This window comes from Astatotilapia calliptera, chromosome 8, assembly GCF_900246225.1.
Source record: "Astatotilapia calliptera chromosome 8, fAstCal1.2, whole genome shotgun sequence".
NCBI lineage: Eukaryota > Metazoa > Chordata > Actinopteri > Cichliformes > Cichlidae > Astatotilapia > Astatotilapia calliptera.
The window spans coordinates 24,905,503-24,918,175 of NC_039309.1; the positions used below are offsets into that span (position 1 = coordinate 24,905,503).

General features: G+C 42.0%; 1 protein-coding gene across 7 annotated transcripts in view; it reads left to right on the top strand.

Moving 5' to 3' along the window:
* Positions 1-12,673, top strand: part of ryr2a (ryanodine receptor 2a (cardiac)) — a 301,573-nt gene that overhangs the window by 215,714 nt on the left and 73,186 nt on the right. For all 7 annotated transcript variants that reach the window (XM_026177557.1, XM_026177561.1, XM_026177558.1 and 4 more), the window contains exons 73-82: positions 1,745-1,827; positions 2,125-2,282; positions 2,435-2,522; positions 6,844-6,936; positions 7,082-7,252; positions 7,740-7,799; positions 9,017-9,151; positions 9,360-9,472; positions 9,706-9,802; positions 9,949-10,061. In XM_026177557.1, coding sequence (XP_026033342.1) covers positions 1,745-1,827; positions 2,125-2,282; positions 2,435-2,522; positions 6,844-6,936; positions 7,082-7,252; positions 7,740-7,799; positions 9,017-9,151; positions 9,360-9,472; positions 9,706-9,802; positions 9,949-10,061 — 1,111 coding nt within the window. The remainder of the gene's footprint in view (positions 1-1,744; positions 1,828-2,124; positions 2,283-2,434; positions 2,523-6,843; positions 6,937-7,081; positions 7,253-7,739; positions 7,800-9,016; positions 9,152-9,359; positions 9,473-9,705; positions 9,803-9,948; positions 10,062-12,673) is intronic.

Here is a 12,673-nt window from a genome sequence, read left to right on the forward strand (position 1 = left end):
CTCCACCAAACTTTATACTTGCCACAGTGCAGTCAGACAAGTACGGACTCAACAATTGCATTGCCAGAGAGATGTGATTCATCACTCCAGCAACACGTCTCCACTCCTCTAAAGTTCATGGGTGATATACTAGTCTGACACTTTGCATTGTGCTTGGTGATGTAAGACTGGGATGCAGATGCTCAGCCATGGAAACTATTCCATGAAGCTCTCTAGGCACTGTTCCTTAATGTTCTTGAACATGAAGACTAGAGGTCTGTAGCGATTGACCGATACTGTGACTTTATATGTCCAGCCACTTTGTGGTAGAGTTGAAGAGAGAGAATTTCATGAGTGGACTTGTTGAACAGTATCACAGTATGATGCTGGACTTCATTAAACTCCTAAGATCGACCCAGTGTTTGTAGAAGCAGTCTGCATGCCTAGCTGCTTGACTGGTATACACCTGAATTCAATGACTTGGAGGGAAGATTGAATACTTTTGGCAATTTAGTGTATGTTGGAGTTAAAACTGACTAGTGACTGCAACATAAATCTAAAACTAGTAGCTCTTCTTTTGTTTTTGTTTTCTTTTCATTCAGGGGAGTGATATACTTTAAAGCTCTGCAAAGAGAATGAAACATCACAGTGAAACTTGTGCTGCAGCTGCAGGGATGTGGATGCTGTATTGGTGGAAAGAGAGCTAAACGTAAAAGCGAAGCTCTTGATTTTAGAAGGAACAAGATTGCAGATGCAAGTGGTGGGAATAAGCTTTGTCTGAAGGGTGGCTTGCATCTCCCTTAGAGAGGAATTCAGGCTTTTCGGAGCGGCTCAGAGTAGAGCCGCTATTTCTCGACATCAAAAGGAGACAGTTGAGGTGGTTGTGCATCTGACAAGGATGGGTACCTCTTTGGTGAGGTATTCTGGGCATGTCCCACTGAGAGGAGGCCCCGGGGCAGAACCAGGACATGGTGAAGAGAGTTTATCTCTCGGCTGGCCTGGGAACGCCTTGTGTTTCCCCGGACAAGCTGGAGGAGGTGGCTGGGGAGAGGGAGGTCTGGGCTTCTCTGCTTAGGCTGCTGCCCCACAACCCGGCCCCAAGTAGCCGGGAGAAGATCGATGGATGGATGGATAGTTTATTTGCTAATGGAACATAATACTTGCAGCTCACAGTGATGCACAAGGCAAAAATAAAACAATATGACATGAGACATGAAATCTGGTTTGTGGAGGCAGGTTAGTTAGGTTTGGCGAAGTGTTCATTGTTTTAGGTGTGCAGGCCGAGGTATGTTTGTTTGTTTGTTTGTTTGTTTGTTTTTTCACATTTTTTAAACCAATGCACACACCTCATTAGAGGGTGCTCCAAATGCTGGGGATTGCCATTTAATTGTTTGATAAAACACTACAGCACTGGAGGAAACAATTATTTTAAAAGAAAAGAATTTGTGTAATGAGCCCCTTAAGTGTTTTGCAATTTAGGTTTCCTCTTTTAAAAAGAAAATATAGTCAGTAACAGCAGTTAGGAGGAGGACACAATGGAAGTTACATTTCACGCAAGAGGGTGTTTCATTTTCTCTCATTTTCCATTTTCTGCACTTTTTGTAAAGTTAATAAATAAAAGCTCTCCTCAGGATCAGTTTACATAAGCATCCTCAAACTGATGTTACTTTAATTCTTTTTGCCTGCTGCTAGTCATTATATGATATTCAAATGTACATACGTTCACATTTTGCGTTTTAACACCATCTCTGTTCATGTCCCCAAGTCTTCTCCCAGCCAATTATCAGCAAAGCCAAACCTCAGCTGTTAAAGACCCACTTCTTGCCCTTGATGGAGAAACTCAAAAAAGTAAGTCTCACCTTTATTATAATCTACTGCCTGGAAGTGGTGCAACTCATTTAACAGAATATAAAACTAGGTCACACTCACTGCTTGCCCTTTCTAACACTTTCTTGTAATTTTTTTTGATGTTTTTAAATTAAATTGAATTACCTATATATATTTCTTAACTAAATATTTATTAGTATGTTTTTAAAATGGAGAAAGTGCACTATGCGAACACTCCTACTACTTAATAAAATAGTCACAAAGATTAAAGCACACAGTGCTGCTTAATATAGAAAAATCTATTACTGTATTCTTTAGAAAGCAGCTGTTGTGCTGATGGATGAAGAACATAGCAAGGCGGAGGGGAGGGGTGAGATGTCAGAGACAGAGCTCCTCATCATGGACCAATTTACTATCCTGGTCAGAGACCTGTATGCCTTCTACCCTCTCCTCATACGATTCGTTGACTACAACAGGTACAGTGTTGTGACTGAACAAGTGACCTTCAGCTCATTGAGTGGAGTGAATTTACACCATCTGATACAGAAGCTTAGTCACTAAGATGAAGCTGCAGTTTTGGAAAAAGAATGATTGGTTTCAGCATGTAACTGTTTTGATATACTGACAGGGCCAGATGGCTTAAAGAGTCCAATCCAGAGGCAGAGGAGCTGTTCCGAATGGTGGCTGAGGTTTTTATCTTCTGGGCCAAGTCTCACGTAAGAAAATGACTGCAACATAACTATCCATCCCATAGGGCAGGTTTGGGGACCTGGGCCAACACACCTGAATCAGCTCACTAGTTCATTGCTGGGACTCTGGAGAACTTCAATACATGTTGAGGAGGTCATTTAGCCATTTAAACCAGCTGTGTTGGATCACGGACACATCTAAAAGCTGCAGGACACCGGCCCTCGAGGCCTGGAGTTAGACACCCCTGCCACAGGGCGCCAATCTGACACAGGGCTAACACAGCGAGTAGACAATCATTCACACTCACATTCACACCTGTGAGCAGTTTAGAATCACCAGGTAACTTAAACCCACTAACTGCATGTCTTTGTACTGTGGGAGGAAACCAGAGTATGCAAACATAGGAAGGCAACAGTGCTAACCACCGGGCTGCCCATAAAAACATAACTGAAAATGTCCCTAAGAGGGTCAGCTGGGATTGATCTTTATATCGCTGATTTATTAAACCTGAAATAACTAATATTACATTTTCAAGATTAAACAGAAGAGAAGAGCAGCTATCTGTCTATTGACATTGCAGTTAAGCATTTACCACAATCTGTCAAAATTGAAGAAAACTAAGATAGCAGTCTTTGCTTTGGCTTTTTCTTAGTAAAGCTGCGCAGTAAACCATAACAGTCGATGCAAATGTAAGAGGAATTATTTTTCTACATGTTGACTCGTGGACGGGAGGTTTGTTATAATGTGAAACGTTTAGGTGAATATACTGATTGCAGATAAGCTACCCATGAGCACTTTGATGAAAGTGGACTTCTGACTATGGTGGACAAAGATGGCATCATGGATACTGTGGCCAAACAGGCGGCCAATTAAAGTGGCCAACATACCTTTTTTCATTTGCTTATTTATCACATGTAAACTTCAGGCACATTTTGATGAAACCTAAAATACAGTACAATGCAAAACACTACAGTACAATAAATAGTTATTTTCAATGGTGTGATACTTGTTTAGTTCCTTTCTACTCAGTTCAGCACTCAAAGTGCTTTCTATTATACAATACAGTATAGCCCAGTACAATAGAATACAGTACCATGGATAATGGATCAATATAATACAGCACAATCTAACAAAATGCAGTACAGTACTAGACTTACTCAGCGGTACCTTCTGAAGCCAATGACTCTGATCTCTTTAGTATTATTTACAATCAGAAGTAGAAGATTTCTTCAAGATTCTACAAATTATATATATGTGTTCTGTGCGCCTCCTCCTGCCAACAGCAATTATCCGAATATTTATGATGACTGTATGACCCGGAGTTGTACTGAAAGTCCGAGGTATACAAGGTGAGCAGGAATGTTGGCAGCATAATTCCTTGCGGAGCTCCTGCACTGCACAACACCATATTAGACTGAGCACTGCCAGTCTCACATACTGTGGCCTGTCTGTGAGGTGTTCAGTAATCCATGAGGACATGTTTACTGACATTTCAACCCGTTCTCACTCCCAAAGCGTAACATTTTACGCTAGGTGACAAATCGTCACCATATTACGTTTTCGGCTACCCACCACGTTCCTAAATGACGACCTCGGAAAAAGAGGAAATATGAGAACCGTCTGGACTGAACCTACACATGTTCGCTCTTTTTCTTCAAATCGCTTAGAAACACGTTATTTAACATCATTAAAGTCCTGGTTAAGGTCAGGAATAAGGTTATGGTCAGGGCTAGGGATAAGGTTAGGTTTAGGGCTGGAATACAGGGCTGGAACGTCTACTACCGCGGGAGCGTCATTGCACTGGATTCCAGCAATAACCCGCCGCGTACCATAAGAACGCCGAAGGTCTCCTTTCGCGTTCCTCAGGAACGCCGCGGGACGTGACAAAACGTCGACATGTTACGCCTCGGGAGTGAGAACGCTCTGGACATTTCCTGTAGTTTCGCCCTCAATAGGAGTGGCTGGATGATGTTAAATGCATTTGAGAAATCAAAACAGGTGATCCTTACCTTAAATCAGTGTATCAGTCAGTTGTCCCATTACTTTTGAGTCTCTGAAAATTAGGACTAGTGGATCAAATTTGATGTAATTCCTAAAAATGTGTATTAATTTGCAATAATTTGATTAACCATTGAATTAAAGCTGAGGCTCGGTGGCCTCAGAATCTCATCTCTGCTTTTCACGGATGATGTGGTTCTGTTGGCTTCATCGGGTGAGGGCCTCCAGCTCGCACTGGAACGGTTCGCACCCAAGTGTGAAGCAGCGGGAATGAGGATCAGCACCTCCAAATCTGAGGCCATGGTTCTCAGCCGGAAAAGGGTGGAGTGCCCACTCCGGGTCGGGGATGAGTTCCTGCCCCAAGTGGAGGAGTTCAAGTATCTCGGGGTCTTGTTCACGAGTGATGGGAGAAGGAAACCGGAGATCGACAGACGGATTGGTGTGGCGGCTGCAGTAATGCAGACGCTGCACCGGTCCGTCGTGGTGAAGAGGGAGCTGAGTGTAAAAGCGAAGCTCTCAATTTACCGGTCGATCTACATCCCTACCCTCACCTATGGCCACGAGCTGTGGGTAGTGACCGAAAGAACGAGATCGCGGATACAAGCGGCAGAAATGAGCTTCCTCCGAAGGGTGGCTGGCCTCTCCCTTAGAGATAGGGTGAGAAGTTCGGCCATCCGGGAGGGGCTCAGAGTAGAGCAGCTGCTGCTCCACATCGAAAGGAGCCAGCTGAGGTGGTTCGGGAATCTGACAAGGATGCCCCCTGGGCGCCTCCTGGGTGAGGTGTTCCAGGCATGTCCCAGCGGGAGGAGGCCCCGGGGCAGACCCAGGACACGCTGGAGAGATTATATCTCTCGGCTGGCCTGGGAACGCCTTGGTGTTCCCCCGGATAAGCTGGAGGAGGTGGCTGGGGAGAGGGAGGTCTGGGCCTCTTTGCTTAGGCTGCTGCCCCCGCGACCCGGCCTCGGATAAAGCGGATGAAGATGGATGGATGGATGGATTAAAGCTGAAAGTCTTCACTTCAATTAGATCTTGACTGTAAAATCCAGTTTGGTGGAGAAAAATGACAAAAGATGCTTAACTGTACACCATCAATCGTGATCTATGTGTTCTTCAGTTTAAAAACAACTAATGGAGAGTTTACCTGAAAATATGAGTAATGCGTTAAAAGCTTAACCTAACTTATTGTTAGACTAAAGCATTTAGCAGTGATTTTATACTTTTATTAAAGTTTCCAGGAAAAACACCATCAAAGCTACTTCTATCCTAATTCACTGGATAGAAAGCTATATAATGCACTATATTACTGCTGCTGGCATCTGACATCAGTAGATTCACATTATAAATTAGGAAGTGCGTCATCAATGACAGGAGCTCACTTGAAAACAAGGATGGAAAATGCCCTTCATGTAATTAAATATATAAATGTTGCTGTCTGCAAGTTGCAAGCATAGCTCACATGGTGGGGTTTTTTCTTTTGATCTTTGGGCTGAAGGAAAGACTATACTCGGTGTATAAATGCTCAATCAACAATCTTTTATTCCATACAATTCAACACTTTGTGAGCATAAACCATCCGGATGGGGAGACATGCATGCAGAGGGTCACAGCAAAATCTCAAAATGATGGAGCGTTACTCAAACTCTTATAGCCTCTGGTGGCCCCCACCTAGTCGTAAAAACCTAAACATACATACTTTCTAACTCTCAGTGAGCCTGAGTTATGATCTTGGCTCCCTGTTTTTCTGCTTCCAACAAAGGTGGGGGTGGAGCTGAATGTGCTCTGTGCTCTCTGCACACAATATTCTCTTCTTAACTCAGCAGTATGAAATGTCATAAAACAGTGTAACTCATTCACAGTAAATCACAGGATAGGATAATACGAACCTATCTAACAAATCTAATGATTTTCACATTCTTTTAATTCAGAAGTATAATGCAAACGAAAACTACATACTGATTATACTCTCTATAATAAGAAGTATGGTGTGGCTTACAGCAGTATCATGATTCACTCATTTCGATTACAGCCATAGGATAACACATGATAGCATAATAATCTCACAGTATTCACACCCACGAATACCTTGTTAGACCCATGAATTTTTTCATACCTTGACTCAAGGTGACTCACATGGTTAACAGTGGGTCACTGACCCCAGGACCACAATGCCAATAGGTATTAAATACCTGGGACTCTCATCAGTTGTTTTAGAACTGAAGAAGCCTCTTACTGAGAAGTAAAATGTCTTTACAAACCAAAAATATTGTCCAGTTGCCTTCTTTTCAAAGACAGTACAACACATAATACAACTGTGCTTTAATTTAAGGAAGTCCTGTTTTCTGTCTACAGAACTTCAAGAGAGAAGAGCAGAACTTTGTGGTCCAGAATGAAATTAACAACATGTCCTTCCTTATCACTGACACCAAGTGCAAGATGTCAAAGGTACAGACACATAGATGCTGGACACATTTGAGGACGTGCATACCAGTGACCTTATTTTAAAATTAAATTAAATTGATTAATTAAAACTACTTAATAGGCCTAACACTGTAAAGCGGTGCCTGTTTAATGTTTGACTTTGCCACAGGGAATAGTTTCAGACCAGGAGAGGAAGAAGATGAAGAGAAAAGGTGATCGATACTCGATGCAGACAAGTTTGATTGTTGCTACTCTAAAGCGCCTGCTGCCCGTGGGACTCAACATTTGTGCTCCAGGAGAACAAGAGCTTATTGCACTGGCTAAGAACCGCTTCACTCAGGTAGCATAGTAGTGCTAATAGATTACAGAAAGAACTGTTTCATTATAAAAATAGATATGATTCATTTAACTGTTTCTGTGTATTTCAATTCAATTTAGTTCATTTCATTTCAATTTTATTTATGTAGCACCAAATCACAATGACTGCCTAAAGGCACTTTATACTGTAATGACCCTACAATGATACAAAGAAAACAGATAAAACCCCAACAATCATACGACCCCCCTTTAAACAAGCGCTTTGGTGCCAGTGGGAAGGAAAAACCTGACTGGTTGGGGTGAGGCATATGACAATAACAATAAATTATTTGCAGTATTGCTATTCCTGAGGTAAACCTTTAGTAACAGCAAAATAACTCTGCGTTAGCTTTTTCAGCTAAAAAGTAAAATTTTGCATGAAGGCTAATTTACTGAATAAATATCTTTTATAGCATTTTGTAGGTCACAGAATACCTGTTGTTTGATCGAAGTTAATAATTCTTTTGCAGAAAGACACAGAGGACGAAGTTCGAGAGGTCATCAGGAACAACCTACATTTACAAGGAAAGGTAAGAAAAGAATCAGGCTTGTGACTGACACAAGTTACTTAAAGTGTACTTACACATTATGCCTCTGGTCTTCGATTGTGCCATGGTGTCAGGTTGTTGTCAGTTTATCTTATTCTTGTGGAAGTAATATCAAAGGACTGGTTTAAGAGAAATTCTTCAAATCTGGCACAAACATCTACTTTGACACAAGGATGAAGTGATTTGATTTTGATGGTCGGTGTCATAAAATTTAGAGTCAAGTATTCAGATTCAGTTTAAATTTCACACAAATCTAGAGTAACCTAGATGAACTGATGAACCTTTATGTCCATAAGATAAATAAGGCTACTTCACAGTGATATCATAGGTTATCCGAAAGATATAGAATAGGAAATTCAATCTGTCAACAAGTGATTGAAGGAACTCTATCACTCCACATAGCCCCTATCCCACTAACATCACTAAACTCGTCTGTACAGGAGAGTTCAGGCTGTATCAAAAAGAATCATTCAATTTCAAAGTGCTTTAATTCTGCAGCCATTCACCGGGAACAACAGCAGTGGCTGCAGTGACTACAATGAACTATGGGATGAAGTATTTCATTGATTATTCATAAACATTGAACATTTTGTATGTAAAACTTTATATTCAGCCATATATTTTAAATTTAGTGTAAGCTTAAAATACAGCCTTGTGAAAGTGTATGATTTATTTTTGATACACTGTATATTCCAGAGTCATATGAGAAGCCATCTGCTTGACAGCTAAAGCTTCACCCACACTGGGTCAGGAAACAGGACAATGATCCCAAACACACCAGCAGAAAAAGAACTGAATCTGAAGTTATAGAGCAATCTAGAGTGACTGAAATACTGAACGTAGCAGGACCTTAAGAGTGCTGTGCGTAAATGAATGGCTTCAAACCTAAATCAACTGAAGCAACGTTATAAACAAGGCTGGGCCAAAATTCTTCCACACTGATTTTAAAGACTTATGAAGTCATGCAAAAAAACCCAACCAATTCAAGTTATTGCCAGCAAGGTAGTTATACAAGCTACTGAATCATGAGCTTTACATGCGCTCTTTCTGTGTTTTGGCTTTTGTTTTGTTAAAGTCGAGAGAGATGTAAACGAGTTGCTAGATGTTGGTTCGTACTATATATTTATATATTCACAAAGGTGCTTAACCTTGTGAATAGGCCAATAGCGTCATGCATTTCCTCTGTGTGTCTTACAAAGTCAGAGGACCCAGCAATTCGTTGGCAGATGGCCCTGTACAGAGACCTCCCAAACCACTATGAGGATACTACTGACCCAGAGAAGACTGTGGAGAGAATCCTGGATATTGGTCATGTCCTCTTCCACCTGGAGCAGGTCTATATATTCAAGTTTGAGTTGATTTTGCGCATTTTTGTGCCTACGTAGAGAGTATAGCTTTAAGGTACCCCACGGTCCTCTTAAACTAGCTGATTGGTCTTTATTAAAGCTGACCACATACTTCTCCAGGATAATATGGCTTCCAGATGGTAAGGTACACCAACTAAATATCCAGTTTACTGAGTGGTTCAGTTTGTGTCTTCAGGTGGAGCATCCTCAGCGCAGTAAGAAGGCTGTGTGGCACAAACTGCTTTCAAAACAAAGGAAGAGAGCTGTGGTCGCTTGCTTCAGGATGGCACCACTCTATAACTTGCCAAGGTATGTTCTCAAACACACACACACACACACACACACACACACACACGTAAAATGAAGAAGAAATATTTAAAATTGTGCACTTTATTATTTTCCCACCCTCATCTACAGCCACACCTCGGGCTAGTGAGGAAAGATTGTGGATATATGTTGCACCTACAGTGCAGCCCTTTATAAGCAGCAGAAGATGGGTAGATAAACAGTTATTAGTCATCCATGTATCTCTCTCATACTAGGCACCGGGCTGTAAACTTGTTCCTGCAGGGCTATGAAAAGTCCTGGATCGAGACAGAGGAGCACTACTTTGAAGATAAACTCATAGAAGACCTCGCTGTAAGTTAATTTCATTTAAAAAAACAAAACAAGTGGAATTATTCTGACTACTCTGGAATTTGTACTTGTTTTGAAGGCAAATTGTGTGTTAATTTATTCAGTGTATAGCAGAGTTTTAGCACTTTGTGAATGTGTGTTGATTTCAGAAACCAGGTGAACAGGAGCCATCTGAGGAAGAGGAGGGGCAGAAACACAAACACATAGATCCCCTGCATCAGCTCATCCAGCTGTTCAGCAGAACAGCCCTAACAGAAAAATGGTGTGTAATTTTACACACTACCTGTTAAAAGTCCCTATTTTTCCAGTTATTTGTTGCAGTTCAAGTCATTACTCCCCATGCTGCTGCCATCCTTGTCCATAGTCTTATTACATCCCGTATTGATTACTGTAATTCCCTCCTATTTGGTCTCCCTAAAAGGTCCCTTCATAAACTCCAACTTCTTCAAAATTCTGCAGCTCGGGTCATAACTTGCACTCCATTAAGTGCTCATATTACATTACCCCAGTTCTTCAGCAGCTTCACTGGTTGCCCATAGAAGCCAGGATAAATTTTAAAATCTTACTTCTTGCATACAAGTGTGTCCATAAATCTGCTCCTGCATATTTGTGTGATCTGCTCCATATCACCGCTGTTTCCCGCACTCTCAGATCATCATCTGCTATTCATCTTACTGTTCCGTCCTTACACCTTATCACTATGGGGAACAGAGCTTTCAGTCGCTCTGCTCCTCGGCTCTGGAACTTTCTTCCTCCTGCACTAAGAAATATTGACTCCCTCTCCGTATTTAAGACACAGCTCAAAACACATCTGTTTAAACTGGCTTATTCGCTTTAATGCTGATTTTATCTGTTGTCACGCTCTGTTTTGTAATTTTAACTTATTTTATGTATTTTATGACTATTGTTCCTTTTATTAATTGTGTTTTTTGTAAGGTGACCTTGGGTTTCTGAAAGGCGCCCTCAAATAAAATGTATTATTATTATTATTATTATTATTAAAGTCCAATGAATAGCTTGAAATGGCACAAAGGTAAGTGGTGAGCTGCCAGAGGTTAGATTACCCAAAACTGAAAAATAATGTACATTTCAAAATTATACCAAAAGGCCTTTTTCAAGGACACAACATGGGTTAACAATTCAAAGCTGTTCTGCAGCAGTGAAGGTTGATCAAGCCTTGAAAGCTGGTGCTACTAATTCCTACAGGTGTTCCAACTTGGATTACTTCCAACCCCCTCTGTCTGCATAAAACAGTGTTGAACACACTGTGGTGCCATACCCTAGTGAGCATCAGCTGAACAGTACTGTACTGCAGAAAGTAATGTGTTGCTACAAAAATGGTGAGAAAAAGACCATTAACAGTGGAAGAGAGAGAGACCATCATAACACTTAAAAATGTGCGTCTGTCCTGACAGAGAAAGTCAAAGTGTCAGTGAGTACAGTTTCCTTCACCGTCAAACGCACTGAGAAACAAACTGTGACAGGAAGAGGTCTGCAGACCCAAAGACACGACTGAATCAGAGGACAGGTTTCTGAGAGTTAACAGCTTGTTTGATAGACGGCTCACAGGACAACAGCTTCAAGCACAGCTATCTCAAAGAGCTTCATGATGTAGTCACCTGAAATGGTTTCATTTCACAGGTGTGCCTGTCAGGGTTCATTTGTGGAGTTTCTTGCCTTCTTAATGGGGTTGGGACCATCAGGTGTGTTGTGCAGAAGTCAGGTTGGTACACAGCTGACAGCCCTGTTTGACAAATGCATTAATTTATAATATGGCAAGAACCAATGAGGTAAGTAAAGAGAAATGACAGCCCATCAGTCAGTCTGGAAAATTGCTAAAACTCTGAATGTGGATACATTCATCCGAGTCCCCAGGCTCAGAAATCACAAGTTAACAGCAGCTCAGATTAGAGCCCAGATAGATGCCACACAGAGCTCCAGTAGCAGACACATCTCTACATGTTCAGAGGAGACTGTGTGAATCAGGCCTTTATGGTCAATCAGCTGCTAAGAAACCATGACTAAGGAAAAGCAACAAGCAGAAGAGATTTGTTTGATCCAAGAAACACAAGGATGGACATTAGACCAGTGGAAATCTGTGCTGTGGTCTGATGAGTCCAAATCTGAGATCTTTGATTCCACCCACCGTGTCTTTGTATGACGCTCATGAAGGTGAACGGATGGTCTCCACATGCATGGTTCCTGGATATTTTTGAATGTTTGCAACGCCGCCATCTCTTACAGTCGCCAGAACCTAATTGATCTAGGTTTTAAATATAGTTTGTCTGTTTCTGGCGACTATCAGCGAACACACAACATCCTGGTGGAGATAGCGAGACCGCCAGGGTCACCGTGGATGGTCTGCCCGCCCAGCAAGCGTAGAAGGCGACGGAGGGAAAGAAAGCAGAAGAGGGGATGCCGGTCGGGTTCAGACGCTAGGCTACGCAAACATCCACACCGGCCAGCACTTCCGAGCCTTTTCCTATCGAACGCCAGATCCATCACCCACAAACTTGATGAATTGGAGCTACAGATAGCCAACACAAGCTTTGCACGTAACTGCAGCATTATTCTTATTACGGAGACGTGGCTTCACCCGCTGATTCCCGACGCTGCAGTCGAGTTAGCAGGCCGCACGCTACACCGGCATGACAGAAACAGCAACTCAGGTAAAAGCAGAGGAGGGGGGCTATGTGTTTACGTGCATAACGAGTAGCGTTGTAACAGCAGGATCATTCACACACACTGTTCTCCTGATTTGGAGGTTCTGGCAGTCTCGTGCAGACCTTTTTACATCCTGAGGGAGTTTACAGTAGTTATTGTGATAGCTGTTTATATACCGCCGGATGCTAACGTTAGCACGGTTCTCAGCCT